At 35.0% G+C, this 14,980-nt stretch overlaps 3 protein-coding genes across 5 annotated transcripts in view; 2 read left to right on the forward strand and 1 right to left on the reverse strand.

The window, feature by feature from the left end:
• The window catches only part of LOC125201222 (60S ribosomal protein L31-like), a 66,246-nt gene that overhangs the window by 20,319 nt on the left and 30,947 nt on the right, over nucleotides 1-14,980 (forward strand). The window lies entirely within an intron of this gene.
• On the reverse strand, nucleotides 1,535-8,060 carry LOC125201216. Of its 3 annotated transcripts, XM_048099241.1 has the most exons (10): nucleotides 7,541-8,060; nucleotides 6,827-6,927; nucleotides 6,373-6,739; nucleotides 3,434-4,246; nucleotides 3,289-3,340; nucleotides 3,058-3,119; nucleotides 2,853-2,959; nucleotides 2,695-2,782; nucleotides 1,864-2,151; nucleotides 1,535-1,718 (listed from the first exon to the last, which is right to left on the reverse strand). In XM_048099241.1, exons 1-10 carry the CDS (start codon nucleotides 7,661-7,663, stop codon nucleotides 1,716-1,718), a joined length of 2,004 nt encoding a protein of 667 aa, XP_047955198.1. In that variant the 5' UTR covers nucleotides 7,664-8,060; the 3' UTR covers nucleotides 1,535-1,715. The 3 variants fall into 3 exon arrangements, 2 of the variants coding, with proteins under 2 accessions (XP_047955198.1, XP_047955197.1); XM_048099240.1 differs by having other exon boundaries at nucleotides 1,535-2,151; XR_007172855.1 differs by lacking the exon at nucleotides 1,535-1,718 and having other exon boundaries at nucleotides 2,015-2,151; nucleotides 2,695-2,777.
• LOC125201220 (zinc finger A20 and AN1 domain-containing stress-associated protein 5-like) lies at nucleotides 11,765-12,791 on the forward strand. Its single transcript, XM_048099245.1, has one exon. It carries the CDS (start codon nucleotides 11,898-11,900, stop codon nucleotides 12,408-12,410), a length of 513 nt encoding a protein of 170 aa, XP_047955202.1. The 5' UTR covers nucleotides 11,765-11,897; the 3' UTR covers nucleotides 12,411-12,791.

Raw genomic sequence — 14,980 nt, forward strand, 5'->3', positions numbered from 1 at the left:
GGTCTCTCGTCCCCCAGAATGAAACCATTTTCTTGCATCGTAATGCTCTAAGCTCTAAGCTCGATTGGTTAACAAACGATTCACCATGCAAAACGGAAAATAATACTCGAATGTTTTTTAATCCAATTGGATAATTAATCGGTTCTTAAAAATTGAATCAGACAAACATAACAAAAAGAGTTTTATTCAGAATTTCTTAAATTTAATGGAGTTTTAGCTAGCCTATAAATTTGACCTTATTTGATCTAATAAAACTGTTAGCAAATTAGCATAACTATTAGTAGTTGAGTTGCTCAATGGAGTAATATTGATAGAGTAGTATAATATGCAAATTAGTATTTACATATTTTTCTGGGTGCCAAATCTACAAACTTAGCCTAGTAAAAGTTTTATTTTAAAATATAATCGAATAAATGAATATTAATAAAATAGGACCTGATTCGTGCCATTCAAGAAACAGGAAAAGAACCACAATATTTCTGAACTTGCAGCATTCATATCTGATTTGTTACATCAAATTCGTTTAGAAGTCAATCCAAGAAGACGTAGTTGATTTTGAAATATTTTATCATATTAAATCAATTATTTAACATATAATGTGATGTTAGCAAATTTCAACTTCCATTTCTTCAACGTAATTGTATAGTTTCTTTCATAAAGCAAAACCGAGATTTCATCAAATATGAGAAAAATTAAATAAAACAACGCAACTATAGTAAATTTAAATACAATTTCACTCACCCCTTATTCTATTATAAACATGAAGTTCAAAAACAAATTGTGACCCCTAATTAAATGAGATTAGCCGATATGAAAGGAGCATCGCATGAAAACATTCAAATTAACTAATGGTAGATGTTGCCAAAATTAAGTTAGAATCAGAAACCACTATAAAAATGGAATATCATTCGATGAGGAGAGCTAGGCAGCAGCTTTTCTTCATCGACAAAAATGACGATGAAGAAAATCGTTTGTGGCAGCCTCCTCATTGCCGCCTCAGCCATGAGCGCTGCCGCAGCAGCTGCTGCTGCTTCCACAGTCACAGACACGCCAGCTCCCGCCCCAGTCATATTTAGCAGCAATGCTGTTGCTGTTGCTGCGTTGCCTGCTGTCGCGACTGCGTTAATATCCTATTTTACCCTCTACATGCATTAGAGGTTAATATATGGATTCATAATTGTAATTTTCTCTCCATTTTGATAATTTCATTTTATGTTATATATGATGGGAGATCTTACCTACCTATTTACATCACCATATGTGATTGGCATATGAATATGATACAATCCTGTTTAAGGGGTTTATATAATTGCACAATTTCGAAAATGGTGTCGAAGACGGCGAGAAGAATAAGAACGAAAAAAAATTAATGAACATGAGATTCTAGCTATGAGAGATTTATTTATTTATTGTCACAATTAGACAACTAATTCAACTACGTCTACAAGTAACGAATATAACCATTTAACAATAAAATCAGTTACAAGAGAAAATATTACGAAAAGAACACAATTGTAGAAAGTGATAGCAGATATTCGGCAAACATTTTTCATTTATTTTCATTTTTCATTTTTCAATTCGTATTCAATTGATGATAAAAGGTTAAGTGCAAAACCAAAAACATTCTGAGGGCATAATGTCTAGGCTGCATTCAGTCCATAATATTCACAAAATCAGGTCGTTCTGTTCCCGTAACGCCCAGAATCACCCAATCTTCACTGTAATAATAATGTAAAGCGGATATTATTCCTCAACTCATGCATCTCTGCACTTGGCTGATCATGTCGACCAAGCAAAAACAATGCCGGTGTTCAAAATATCCCTGCACGGCGCTGAATTATAAACAATTTAACCTGAACTCACATTTGTTTTTGCATCTGCTCTGACATATGTGAGACTACGTGTAGTTGGTGATAAAATCATGCTGTTGGATGCCTGGCCTAAAGTCTCGGTCACAGTTGAGTCAGACCCTCGCTTCCACTGGAAACTCCTTGCACCCAGCATCATAGGTACACGACCACCCCTGTATTGCATACCTCTAGCGAAAGAAGCTCTGCCATATCTTGGAACAACAAAAGGAGATGCCCGTGCAACGCGAGGCCATGTCATAGCAGATGCAACATCAGGTTGAGCAGAGGTTTTCTTTACAATCTAAAGATAAGATAAAGTGTAAGTTCAAAATAGTAACTCTTCCAGATAATGTATCTCAAATCTCTATAAGTCAGTGACAATTGACATCATTATCAGACATTAGGGAAATAGTTGTAACACAATCAACTTCAAATCATGCTTCTTTACATTGTACATTAATGTTATGAATATCAGTGTAATGTGCATACATGTTTATTTACATAATCTTTAAAATAACATATAAAGACATAAAAAATGTTCTTATGTGTGTTATTAGTCCATGTTTACGACTTTATGTTCAAACTAACTGTGAAAACATTTTTCAAGTAAAGTAGCAAACCTATGCGCATCTACATACCCATCACACTCTTTTTAGGCCCTCAGCAAACAACTTAAGTGGCATATTAGGAATATTTGTAAGGTTAGGCTTCAAGTAAAATAAGTCAACTAAGCATTTAGTGGCATACCACACAATCAAAAATCCATGCAAGAAGCTGATCCCAGCTTCAAAAAACCATTATGCAAGTCATTCATCTAAAACTTGTATTATTCTTAATTACATACCTTCAAAATGCGTGACAAAAAGGATGTGCCGTCCAAAGACAAAGCAAGCTCAGCTGCTTCTTTACTCATAAATTCTATATATGCTGATCTGAATAAGGATAACTACTTAGAAATACAATAAACTGAATTAAGGGAATTAAGCATCAGAAACACCTTACCCTTTTGGTTGCCCAGTAGCTGGATCAGTTAAGATGATAACTTTCAAGACTTCTCCAAACTTGTTGAAATGTTTTGAAAGGCTATCCTTTGTGGCAGCAAAATGAACCTACAAGGTGTTGGTCACAAAAAAGGAGGAAATTAGAAAAAAATGTAATGACAGAACCCACCAAAAAGAAAATTTGGGGCTTAATATGAAGGAGTTACATTGCTAACAAAGATGGTACGGGAATCAGCGTCTTCGGCTGGGGGACCAGTGTTACGTAGACCTGCATACACTAAGGATTAAGATAGAGGACAATAGCATGAAAAAGATGCAATTCTTTTCAAGTTGGTAATGCATCGGAAGAGATATATCATCTATGACCAAGAATACCACTGAACTAGAGAAAAGATATAGAGTGAAAAATGTAACGGAAGGAACGATAGAAGGCTCACCACTTGGTTCCTGACTCCTTTCAGACTCGAGCACAGTAGCATCTGGCTTTGCCTGTTAGAAAGCAAGTCAGAGGAAACAGGTTAATAACAAAACAAAATTCCTTACATTTCCATTAAATTGCACATATTTAGTTAAATTTCTTACATTTCCATTAAAAGGCACTGTATGATTGTTGTTTGTTTTCATCAACCACACTTCAGAGTTTGTATCAGCACCTCTCATTCTTTCATGATCATCCATCTCAGTTGCCTCTATTTCTTCCTGATATTGAGGTCTTCTCATTTTCATGCTTACAGAAGAAGAATTCGTGAGGATTGCACTATGCACTGCCGCAGGTTGAATAATATCTTTACGTGATCTGTATGCTGTTCCATCATCGTGATCAGCAGCACCATATTGAAACTTCAAGGAGCTCTCTACCCATTTCCCACTAGATGATCCTGATGGATAAATATCTGTGCCTTCCCGTCCCCTTTCATCATAATTTTCTCTGCCATATCCCCGATCAATATCCAGGACTTCTTGAAAAGATGACATGTTCCCTTCATGTAGCATGCTGATATCATCTCGTGGGTAATAAGAGTGAAGACTCTCCATCTCAACATTAAAATCTCCATCAACAGCATCTTCAGCAACACCTCCATATTCGCGGTGACTGCTAGTGTTTGGGCCATTCATAGCATTACCAAGCCTATCAAACACATTACGGGAAGGCCTAACTTTAGTGACATCCTTCACCGCTTCAGCCATAGCTTTAATAGCCACAGACATAGAAGCGTGACGAATCCTCTGAGGGCGTGCTTCTGCATATGACTCCGTTGTTGAAATCACAGAGCGTAGACGTTTGAGTGAAGGCTCTGCTGTTGCATTTGGTGGCCTAGAAGTAGCAACAGCATCACGTACAGCAAATTGCAGTAGTCTTTTTGGGGCACTAACAGTTGAATGGGACACTTCTCTCTGCCAATTTGAAGCAACAAATAAGTGAAGTGAAAAGCACCACAGGGACTTAAAATCTTTTCAAGATAAAAGATCAAGGAACACACAAAGACCAGTTTCTATATCAAAGCAACAATAAAAATGAGTTTCTTCTCCACATGCGACCCATCTTTTCCTAAAAGAGAATCGTAGAAGATTATGGCTCCAAGACAGTTGTTAATGTCAGCTTTTAGATAGTTTTTCTTAAGCTGGGAATTACTTCTGTCAGGCTCAATGAAGTCTTATCTACTACGAAGATACTAAATTACAGATAATTATAGCCCAAATGATAGAAGGTACACCTTACTTTGTAAAGGGCCGTGTCTGGTTCCTAAGGCAACTGGGTTGTCAAATTCAGCCAAGAAGCTCATTGCACAAATGACAAAGTAATGGATTCTAGAGAAGAATGTTCGCTACCAAATTCATCAAGGGTGGATGCATGCAGCGTAAATGTTAAATATTTTACAAGTTTAAGGATCAAGATGTTAAAAGTACGGAAATTGATAAATTAAATTTAACACTATACTCCGTCCGTCCTTGAAAATTAGGCCCCTTGTTGGACAGTTGGACCCACGGGTTTAATGAGAAATTGATAAAGTAAGAGATAGGAGGAGAAAAAGTGGATGAAGTATGAGAAAGTCTCCATTTGTGACATTAGAATTTTTCATTGACACCCCAAAATGGAAAAATGAGACTATTTTTCATGGACGGAGGGAGCATAACTTAAGTTCTAACACAATATTGAGCCACAAAGTCATAGACCAAAATACATAAATAGATAATTTCTTTATTTTACCTGAAGTATAATTAATTACAAGAAGACATGAAATACCACATAATTTGTAAACAAAAAGCTCACACTGTGTGCAACTGCGCAAAAAAAAATAACAAAAAAGAACTGATGCAGCATGTGGTCACCCGATGTTGCAGTGGGCGTCAGTGAAGAACAGAGAGAGAAGTGACGAGAAATTAAAAGGATTAAGACTGGGAAAGTGTGAAGAGAAGCTATGAATCTTGGGATAAAGAACTCATCCATAACTTCTCAATAAGGTCCTCTTGGGTCAATTATTAATAAAAAGAATTAGGATATGCGGGCGCCACATCATAACTACTACATCAAAACCACCAGGCCACTGGGTGGTGGTGGCAGAATCCTAAAAAACTGCCACCGGCACCCACCATAACCACCAATTGGTAACATTGTTCACTACTGAAGAAAGCTCACTCGAAAGGCAGGGTAAGGGATTAGAACGGAACTAGTACAGCTCATTTGCCCAGAACGAGGTACATGATAAAATTGGGAGATAGATGCAGAGAGTACTTACCCTAAGACATCAAAGTTCACAGGATTCAGAAGAAACCAAGAGTAAGTCTGTGGTATTAATGAACCATAGTGATACATCCCATGATGTGCGCATGCTCTTTTCATCACTAGAGTCCTCGAAATTCAATAAATGTAAAGGTACTACATAAATTAGTTATATTGCGAAGCCAAGGTACTTGATGTAGACAAGAAAGAGAGAAAACTACACACTATTCTTAGATTGCACACAACTCTTTAGAAAGGATTCATTTGAGTGTTTATATTCAGTGATACATTAATGCTCACCAACAGCATTCATCTTCCTTTATTCCCTAAAATAAAAAGAGAACTATTTTGATTGTTTGTATAGTATCAGAAAATACACAACGCTGATTGTACAACAGAATGACAGATACAATGTCACAGGTTGTACAAACAGTCTCAAGCAACATAACACAGATGTATCATTGACTAATGTTTTATTTAAATTACTTTCTTTTCCTTCAAGGGATTTACTTCTCAGGTGCATACCAGATGGTGAAATATGCAGATACCAAATAAAATATGTACAAATAGATAGCAGAGGGGGAGGCAAAATATGAAGAGTGCAGACCGAGGAATACGGTCAATATATCTAAGGTCCACTAAACCAACTTTATAACTGACCGCAAGAGCAATGAAGTGCAAAACTGCAAAACCAAATAATGCTCTAGACCCCTTTGAAATATCTTACATACAAAGACACAAGAACATTACCAGTGCAAAGGTACATACTAAAATTGTTCAAAAAGCATGAAAATGTCACCTTTCTTTGATGTTGTTCCTCATCATTTCGCCTTCTTTTTTTATGAATTGTTGACTGAAGAAAACGACGTGGTTTAGATTGAGAATCACTAGGCTGATCTTCATCTCTGATATTTACATTTTTGGCCACGGACTTTCGAGGAAGGGGGGCTTCGTCATTATCACCCTTTACATGCCCTTTATTTTCCCGATTTTTATGGTGCCCATATGTTTCAACGTAGTTCCCTTTATCAGCTACAGATTCAATCTTATCAGATCCAGTTTTCCCAGGCTGATCTCCCGCAGAAGGTTCTGCTTTGGGAACTCCGGGTTGAAGTTCTTGTGCTTGGACGTATGAACTCAAATTAGATCCCAGATGGTCCCATAGCCTTGCAAAAAAGTTCACAAATGGTTAGAAAGCACTAATGTTATAACAGATGCATATCATCATAAAATGCAAACTGAAGTAATCTTACCAAGATATGAAAGAGTCGCTGTCATCTCCTAAAAAGACATCCAGCTCATTCTTTGCTTCATCCTTACTCCTACCATTTTTTAGCAAGACTATCACATATTCCTGGAATACAAATTATATGAGATCAGCAATATGTATATGCAATAAAGAAACACAGAGCGAGAGAGGGGGGTATGAGTGGACACAATCAGAATCAAATAGCATAAAAACTAAAAAAACACAACAGTTCAAATTTTGTAATGGTATATATGTTGTCACAACGCAAAAATGAGATCATAAGCCCATGAGTGGTATTGTAAAAGAAATTGCTGTGTCATGAATGAAACTAGAATCTGGAAAAAGTGCCAAGATTGCATGCGAGAATTGCATATAGCGCCGAGGAAAGAAGTCCCTAATGGCCATTAATAGAAATGCACCTTTATTCAAAGAAAATAACGGAACCTAGATGACATTGATAATCAAGCCAGAGCTGAAAGAAAACATAACCACCATAAGTGACTAAACACAGTTCCAATTAAGCACCAGTTTGACCACGAGATTGAGTAATCAATGACTTCTCATGCATAATGCACCACATTTTGTCCTACCAATATCCAACCCATTCGAATAACCATTAGAAACAAGCCAAGTACAGAGTTTGCATCTATAATCCCCAAACACGCATAGTTCCGATAACAACAGTCAATTAAATTATCCAATAAACTTCAATTCCTACCACGAGAGTGTCATCGGTGTAATCACCCATGAACTCCTTGAGCTTCTCCTCGACGACGCCACGAAGCCTAGAAACTCCTTCACTAGAGAAATCTGCCCTAAATGTCTGATCCTCTCCCCCCATCACTGCACTCCCCAATTCCGTAAAACTTCGCCACTAAACCCTAATACCAGTTCGCTAATTTGTCTATTTTCGCTAAATCAAGAAATGTCTATGGAGTGTGAACCTAATAGAAATAGAATGAAGATTATATACTACTCCACTTGTTTTAAATAGAGTATATAAATGTATTGAATGAAATTGATTTGGGGAAATTGATTTTCAGAAAACAAAGACAAAAATTAATCCAATTTCAATATTGATTAACGTGGAATTGTGGAGAGAAGTGGTTGCGGCATGGCGGCGGAGATACACAGTCCGATGGTTTCCGGCGAATGAAGAGCAGTTGTGGGTAGTGATGACAAGGACGAAACCCTACGCAATTGCAAACTGTGTCGAGATGAAAAATAACCAACTTTATCTGAACATTTAATTTCCCTTGCAGTTATGTAAAATCACGTAAATAGAGAGAAATAAGTGAAGTTAATTTTGTCAAATTGGTTTGGGCCCAATGGCCCAAGGGCTCGGCTGATAAAATGCATTATTGAGTATTTGAAATATAAAATGTTCAATACATATATTCTAATTAAGTGACCCATCAAAATAAATAATCGATCAGTTTAAATTATTCCCATTTTCCTGAACTTCAATTTATCATGTACTGATATTTATATTGATTTTGGTTTTCATCCTTTTCTCTATCACCATCGATAATGTGAGATTAATTCATTAGTTAAAAGAAATCATTTCACCAATACTTTTATTAATTTTCACTTTTTTCATTCTCATAGGACATAACTGGTGATAAATATATATTCCCTTCATTTCACTATAGTTGAATCATTTTACCATTTCGGGAAGTTTTTTCATAGTTGAGTCATTTTCATATAGGGTAACTTTTTCATCTTTCCTACTTTACTCTCTCTTACTTTATTCTCTCTACTTTATTCACTTTATATTTTTTTTTCTCTACCTTTTTCCTCCCTCTTACTTTTTTATCTATTTATTTAACACATCCAACATCCCTTTCTTAGACTCTATGCACAAAAGTTCCGCCTCAACTATAGTGAAACGGAGGGAGGGAGTATACTATGGTAGTGTTCGGTTTGATAGATAAAATAAGACCAAGATGCAATTTAGGATTGAGTTGTGATATTATTTTAGTCATAGGGGTTAACTATTACTCCATCCGTGCCACAAGATGACACGTTTTCCTTTTTAGTTTGTCACAACTAAGATGACACATTTCCTTTTTTGATAACTTTCTCTCTCCAATTAATACACTCAACCACTTTTTATCACTCCTATTAAAATATCCATCTTTCTTTATCTCTCTACTTTATAATTACACCCACCTTCTCTCTCTCCAATTAAACAATTTAGCCAATAACTCTTAAAATCCCGTGCCGGCTAAGCAATGTGTCATCTTAGCCGGGACGGAGGGAGTACTAATATCCCATGATTATCCATCTAGGATTGAATTATGGAATTGAATCTCATAAACCAAACACACTACATATTTAATTCGGGATACAATCTTGCAAACCGAACACCTCCTATGAAAGTCATTTAAATCATGAAGTTTGATCAAATAAACGTCAGTTCCATGAAATTTGAAATTGAATATCAAATCACAAAGTTTCAGCTTTTCTTAATTGTCTCGTTAGTATACAAATCGACGTCTTTTGGTCATGCTAAAAACGATATTATTTAAATAAAAGAAGAAAAGAAATAAGAAAGTAAAGGAATATAAAATAAAAAAAAGGGACATTGGCCCCTAATATTAAGAAATTTTTAAGAGTTGAGTTTTTCCCAAAAACTTTTAATTTAGCAAATAATATTACGAACTTTATCCGAGTTTGTTACTTTCCACCAACAAATAAATGCCGACTATATTAATGGATTGGAAAACAATTTGGATGGTGTACTTCAAGAAAAACTATCCTCGAAGTTTGAAGAATTCGAAGCTCACGAAGTTGTCGAGAAATTACAAAAAAAATCCGTATCATGATATTCTTCGCCGTAATTTTCTCGCCGGTAGAAAATAACAAACTCGAGTAAAGTTCGTGATATTATTTGCCAAATTTAAAGTTGGTGGGGAAAATCCAACTTTTTTAAAGTTCCATGATATTAGGGGGCAAATTTATGTCAGTTAATCATGTACAGTTTTAGCTAAACTAATAATGTTCCTAGTAAATAATATTCCCTCCTTACCACATTAGGAGTTTCGTTGATTTTCTGCACTCGTTTTATAAAAATGATACTCCCTCCGTCCCAAGTTACTTGAGTCGTGTTCCATTTTAGGTTGTCTAACGTTACTTGAGTCATTTAAATATATAATCACACTTACTTTATTCTTTCTTTTATATAACCCTCTCTCTTACTTTATTATCTCTTCTACTTTATTTCGCTCAGTAAACACAACTTTCTTAAATCTCGTACTGAAAAAAAACGTCTCAAGTAACATGAGACAGAGAGAGTAATAAATAGTTAAAGTACAGAAACAATAAAATAAAAAAAGAATAATATAAAGAAGAAAGTCAACCTGACTCCTAATATGAGACGGATGGATTTGGATCCTTTGTCGTGGCTTCAAGCACAACAAGAAATGTTGTATCACACTGCAAATATTTTAATTACAAATTAAAATTTATTATGTTATACAATATTTAATATATAATTTATTATTAAAATATTTGATGTATAATATAGTAGCTCCTGCCGTGCTTCGACCCCCAAAAGCACGGATCCAAACCCGGGAGGAGTCACGGAGGGAGTATTGGCCGACTTGGTCAACTTCAATATTTAGGCAAACACTCTAGCACTAAATTGGACCACAATCCATATTGCATGAAGTTTAATACTTCTGTCAAATATAATTACATTAATATAAAAAATTTGATTCGCCTAGTATATTAAGGGAGTCAAATGTACATTTTTTTTCAATACTATAATTGGTAACCAATTCGACAGCTGAAGTATTAAATGTAAACGGCTATCATTTATTTGAATAAAATACATGCATTAAAATGCAAATTTATTTTATAGTATTTCCTCAATAGCCACCCAGTAATTATTATTACCATAATAAATTAATAGAGCCCCCCTAATCCAACTCTATGAATACGAGGCAAGTTGGCTAGCAATTATATACGACGACCAGACATTTTTTTTCAGAAAATAATAGTAGAACTTAATATTTATATAAAAAATAGTCTTATTTAAAGATATTTTATTAGTCAAATATGAAAAACATAAAAAATTATACTCTCTCCGTCCCCGATTAAGAGTCACACTTCAATTTCGGTTCGTTCCCAAATTAAGAGTCACACTTCATTTTTATCATTAATAGTAAATAAGTTTCACATTCCACTAAGTTAATTCACTCAGATTTTATTATAAAATCAATATAAAAAAAAGGATCCACATTCCACTAACTTTTTCAACCAATTTTTCTTTACATTTCTTAAAACTCGTGTTCCGATTAAAGTGTGATTCTTAATCGGGACGGAGGAAGTAGTACAAGATTTTATCATAAATAGAATTAGAGTAAAGACCAAATGTGGTCCCTAACATATGGTCGTTTTATTAATTTGGTCCTTAACATTATCTTTTTGGCCGTGCTCCTCTGTTTCTCTTCCCTTGAATTTGCAGTTGGTATGAAACTGTGGTGTTGCCGATTGTGGAATGGAGAGTGTTTGTGAGATTGTGAATTTCAGGGAAATATGAGAAATCGTGTAGTCAAATTGCAATCACCGTCTATTTTTTGACGATTTTGTTAAGTGGGGATCGATTCGAGTTTGAGTTTATTTGTGAGGGACCAAATAATCAAAAAGATAATGTTAAGGACCAAATTGATAAAATGATCATATGTTAATGACCACACTTTGCCTTTACTCATAAAATTATAAATAATTTAAGCGAACGAATCACAAAAAATACACTCCATAAACTAATTTTCATGGAAATATCCCAAAATGGACGTAATTGCCACGTCAGAGTGATCTAGAACCTACCCATTAGCGCCATTTAGAGAAAGCACGAGGGGTATTTCCGTCACCAACTTGTCGAATACGCGTCCCTATGAGGCCATTATTCTGTCATCGCGAGTCGCCACCGACTTTAATCGCCCTTCAAATTGCACCCTCCTCGCCCCTCTTCTCTCTCTCCAAACGCCCCCAATTTCCAATCGCCCTCTCTCTCTCTCTATCCTCGCATTTCTCTCTCTCAAAACGCGAATTACACAAATTTAACGTCGATGGCGCACAAGACAGAGCAGGAGGAGACAGAGTTCAAGGTCGCACCTGAGAACATCTCGCTCTGCGTCAAATGCGGCGTGCCAGGGAATTCCGCCGCGAATAATTTGTGCCAGAAATGCTTCGCCACGCCGCCGGAGGTCTCCGCCTCCGCCGTTCCCGCGGTTTCCGGCGTGACGAAGCCGAAAATCCACGTGTTCGGAGAGAAATCCTTCAGATCCAGCTCGTCCGTCAGATCCTCGCCGCCGAGGATGCCAAAGCTCCTCGAGACGACCGCAGATCTGAAGGAGGATCGGGATTTATCGGCTCCGGCGAAGAGAGAAGTCAACCGGTGCTCCGGCTGCAGCCGGAGGGTCGGATTGACCGGATTCAGGTGCCGGTGCGGCGAGCTATTCTGCGCCGATCATCGGTACTCGGATCGCCACGACTGCAGCTACGATTACAAGACCGCCGGTCGGGAGGCGATCGCGAGGGAGAATCCGGTGGTCAAAGCCGCGAAGATAGTCAAAATTTGAGGCTAAAAACCTCTGAGAAGGATTGGACGAAGAATAAATACGCAATCAAGGATCGGGGATTCTTCGAGTTATGAGAAATCGGAAATGAAATTATTGCTGCACTTCTCTTCGAGCTGAGACGACGCCGTCTCGTGGCCCAGGGACGGAACTGTGGAAGAGAGGATGAGACAACCGCTTCTGTTACTCTTTTTTTGGATTTTTTTTTTCTCAATTGTGACGATATACAATAGAGTTTTAATTAGTGTGACAATATTGATAGTTTTTTAGTACTACTAGTTTAATGTGTGATTTTTTCTTGATTTTTTTGTATTATGAGATGGATTTTTTACTATAATCTGTTCGGTTATTGATGAATTTGATTAGCGATTTGAGAGTTTTTCATGAATTATGTGGAAATCTGGAAGAGGGTGGAAATGTCATTTTGATAGTGACATTGAGTGGGCGAATTGGTCATTTTCGGGTGTCGAGATAAAGATGGCAGAAGTATTATTGGTATTGAGGATTGATTATTTAATATCAACAATTATAATATCGGTTTGGAATCTGGACCTACATAAACATATTAAATAAATTGTATCGATAAGTTAGGTGAAATCAGTCTCATTTTATATGCTTCATCCATCTCACATTAATTAAGTTTATCTTTTGACTACAATATTTAAAAAATTAGTGCAGTGGAGCATTTAAAATTTAAATAGAGAGCCTAATAGGGAATCTTTTGAGTATAAATTTACTAGAAAATAGTAATTGTGTTTTAGGGGATTAAATTGAGAGAATAATAATATTCAAAGTAGGGGATATAGAGTACTTTAAAAAGAATGACTAGGACAATAAAAAATGAAATACGTATATGACTTAAATAATTTGACATACGAGAGTATATTCCTTCCGTTTTAAAATATATCATTTGAGGATAATAAAATTTTTTAATGCATGATTAATATAGTGAGAGAAAGATTAAATTTGAAAATATTGGATGGTTGAACCAATAAATAATAAACTAAAAAGGAAATATTTTTTATAAATGAATATGGACTATTTTTATTACGAATAAAAAAAAATCAAGATGAGTATATTTCTTAGTTTATAGTACTATATAACAAGTGTTTGTGTGTACATTTATGGAAAATAGCCAAAGTACACTCACCAATATTCACTGGAATCTTTGTTTTCAATCGGATGTGAGAATAATATAACAATTAATACACGGTTTTTTAAAATTATTTTGACTAAGCTATTATTTAAGTACTTAAAAATTTTGTAATATTTCTTAAATTTAATTTTTTTTGTGAAAGAAAAATCACTAAAATAAGAATCTAATTTGTATGAATTTCAGGGCATGCATCACTTAGGAATAAATTTGAGATAAACAAATTTATGTGCTATTATGCTTTTTTCTTTATTTTTTTTCTAGAACAGGTCTTAATAACGCGGTCTCGTATTTGTTGTCGCTTCCAAGATAGTGATCCATTTTCTTTATTCATGTCAAAATGCAATGCATAGTTCCATCAAATAAAGGCAGATGTCATTGTTATTTAGCGGAAATTCTTATAAATATCTTATCTGATAGTAATTGATAAGTTGTGTCGAGTGGATATATTGTACGTGTTCACTCCATCAACCAAAGAGATGACTTGGTTTAATATCATGCTAAATAAAGATTGGTTTCTTTATTTTTAAGATTTTCTTACTTTTGTGGTAGGATATGAATTCATGGCGTTGCTACTTATAGATAGACTTTGATACTCGGATGTCCATTTGGGGATTTCCGGACAAGGTTGGTTGTAAACCTCCATCGATTATTAAATATATCACTTTAATTCTACTAGTACTACTCCTCATTATAAAACAAAATAGAGGGAAAATATTAGTAAAATGTAAGTCAAACTTTTAAATAATAATTTTATAATAAACTATAAGTTCAAAATAAATTTGTAGAATGTGAAAGTCCACTCAAAATAATAAAAATAAAATGAGACAGAAACATTTAACAATGAATAAATGAAAAAAGAAATATGACAGATTTAATTGCAGATATAGAAGTAAATAAGATATATTATTATTATATTGTTTCTCTTCTGTAAACTGTACAATTTACTACCTCAATCTTCCAAAATACTCCTGAGTCTTACTATAAGCGAGTCACTTTCCTTTTCGGGATATCCAAGTATAAGTGAGTTATTTCCCTTTTACTTTATTTTTCCATCTATTTTATTCCTTTTATACATCTACCTTTCACTTCTTATACTTTAACCTTCTCCACTTTAACTCTTTAAATATCAATTCCTTAAATTCTGAATAAAAAAAAAATAGCTTGCTTATGACGGGACATAGAGAGTATAAACTTTTGAAACAACATAATTTTATGCAAAATTAGTTAAGTAAGAGAAATGAATTGAAAAAGTAAAAGAAAGGAAGAGAAAAATAGATAAAGTAAATGAGAGAAAGAGAAAAATAGTGAAAATAGTATTCGTGGATTGCAGGGTCCACTTTCTAATTTAGTAAGTTTAAAAAGTTTCTATATTTAAAGGACGTAGCAAAATGAAAATAGTTTCGATATTTAATGGATG

This window comes from Salvia hispanica, chromosome 1 (genome assembly GCF_023119035.1).
Source record: "Salvia hispanica cultivar TCC Black 2014 chromosome 1, UniMelb_Shisp_WGS_1.0, whole genome shotgun sequence".
Taxonomy (NCBI): domain Eukaryota; kingdom Viridiplantae; phylum Streptophyta; class Magnoliopsida; order Lamiales; family Lamiaceae; genus Salvia; species Salvia hispanica.

Coding starts and splice junctions, on each gene's coding strand:
- LOC125201220 (XM_048099245.1), top strand. CDS start 11,898: ATGGCGCACAAGACAGAGCAGGAGGAGACAGAGTTCAAGGTCGCACCT.
- LOC125201216 (XM_048099240.1), bottom strand. CDS start 7,663: ATGGGGGGAGAGGATCAGACATTTAGGGCAGATTTCTCTAGTGAAGGA. Junction 6,740..6,826: donor AGCGACTCTTTCATATCTTG/GTAAGATTACTT, acceptor CTTTTTTGCAAG/GCTATGGGACCATCTGGGAT. Junction 4,247..6,372: donor AGGAACAACATCAAAGAAAG/GTGACATTTTCA, acceptor TCAAATTGGCAG/AGAGAAGTGTCCCATTCAAC.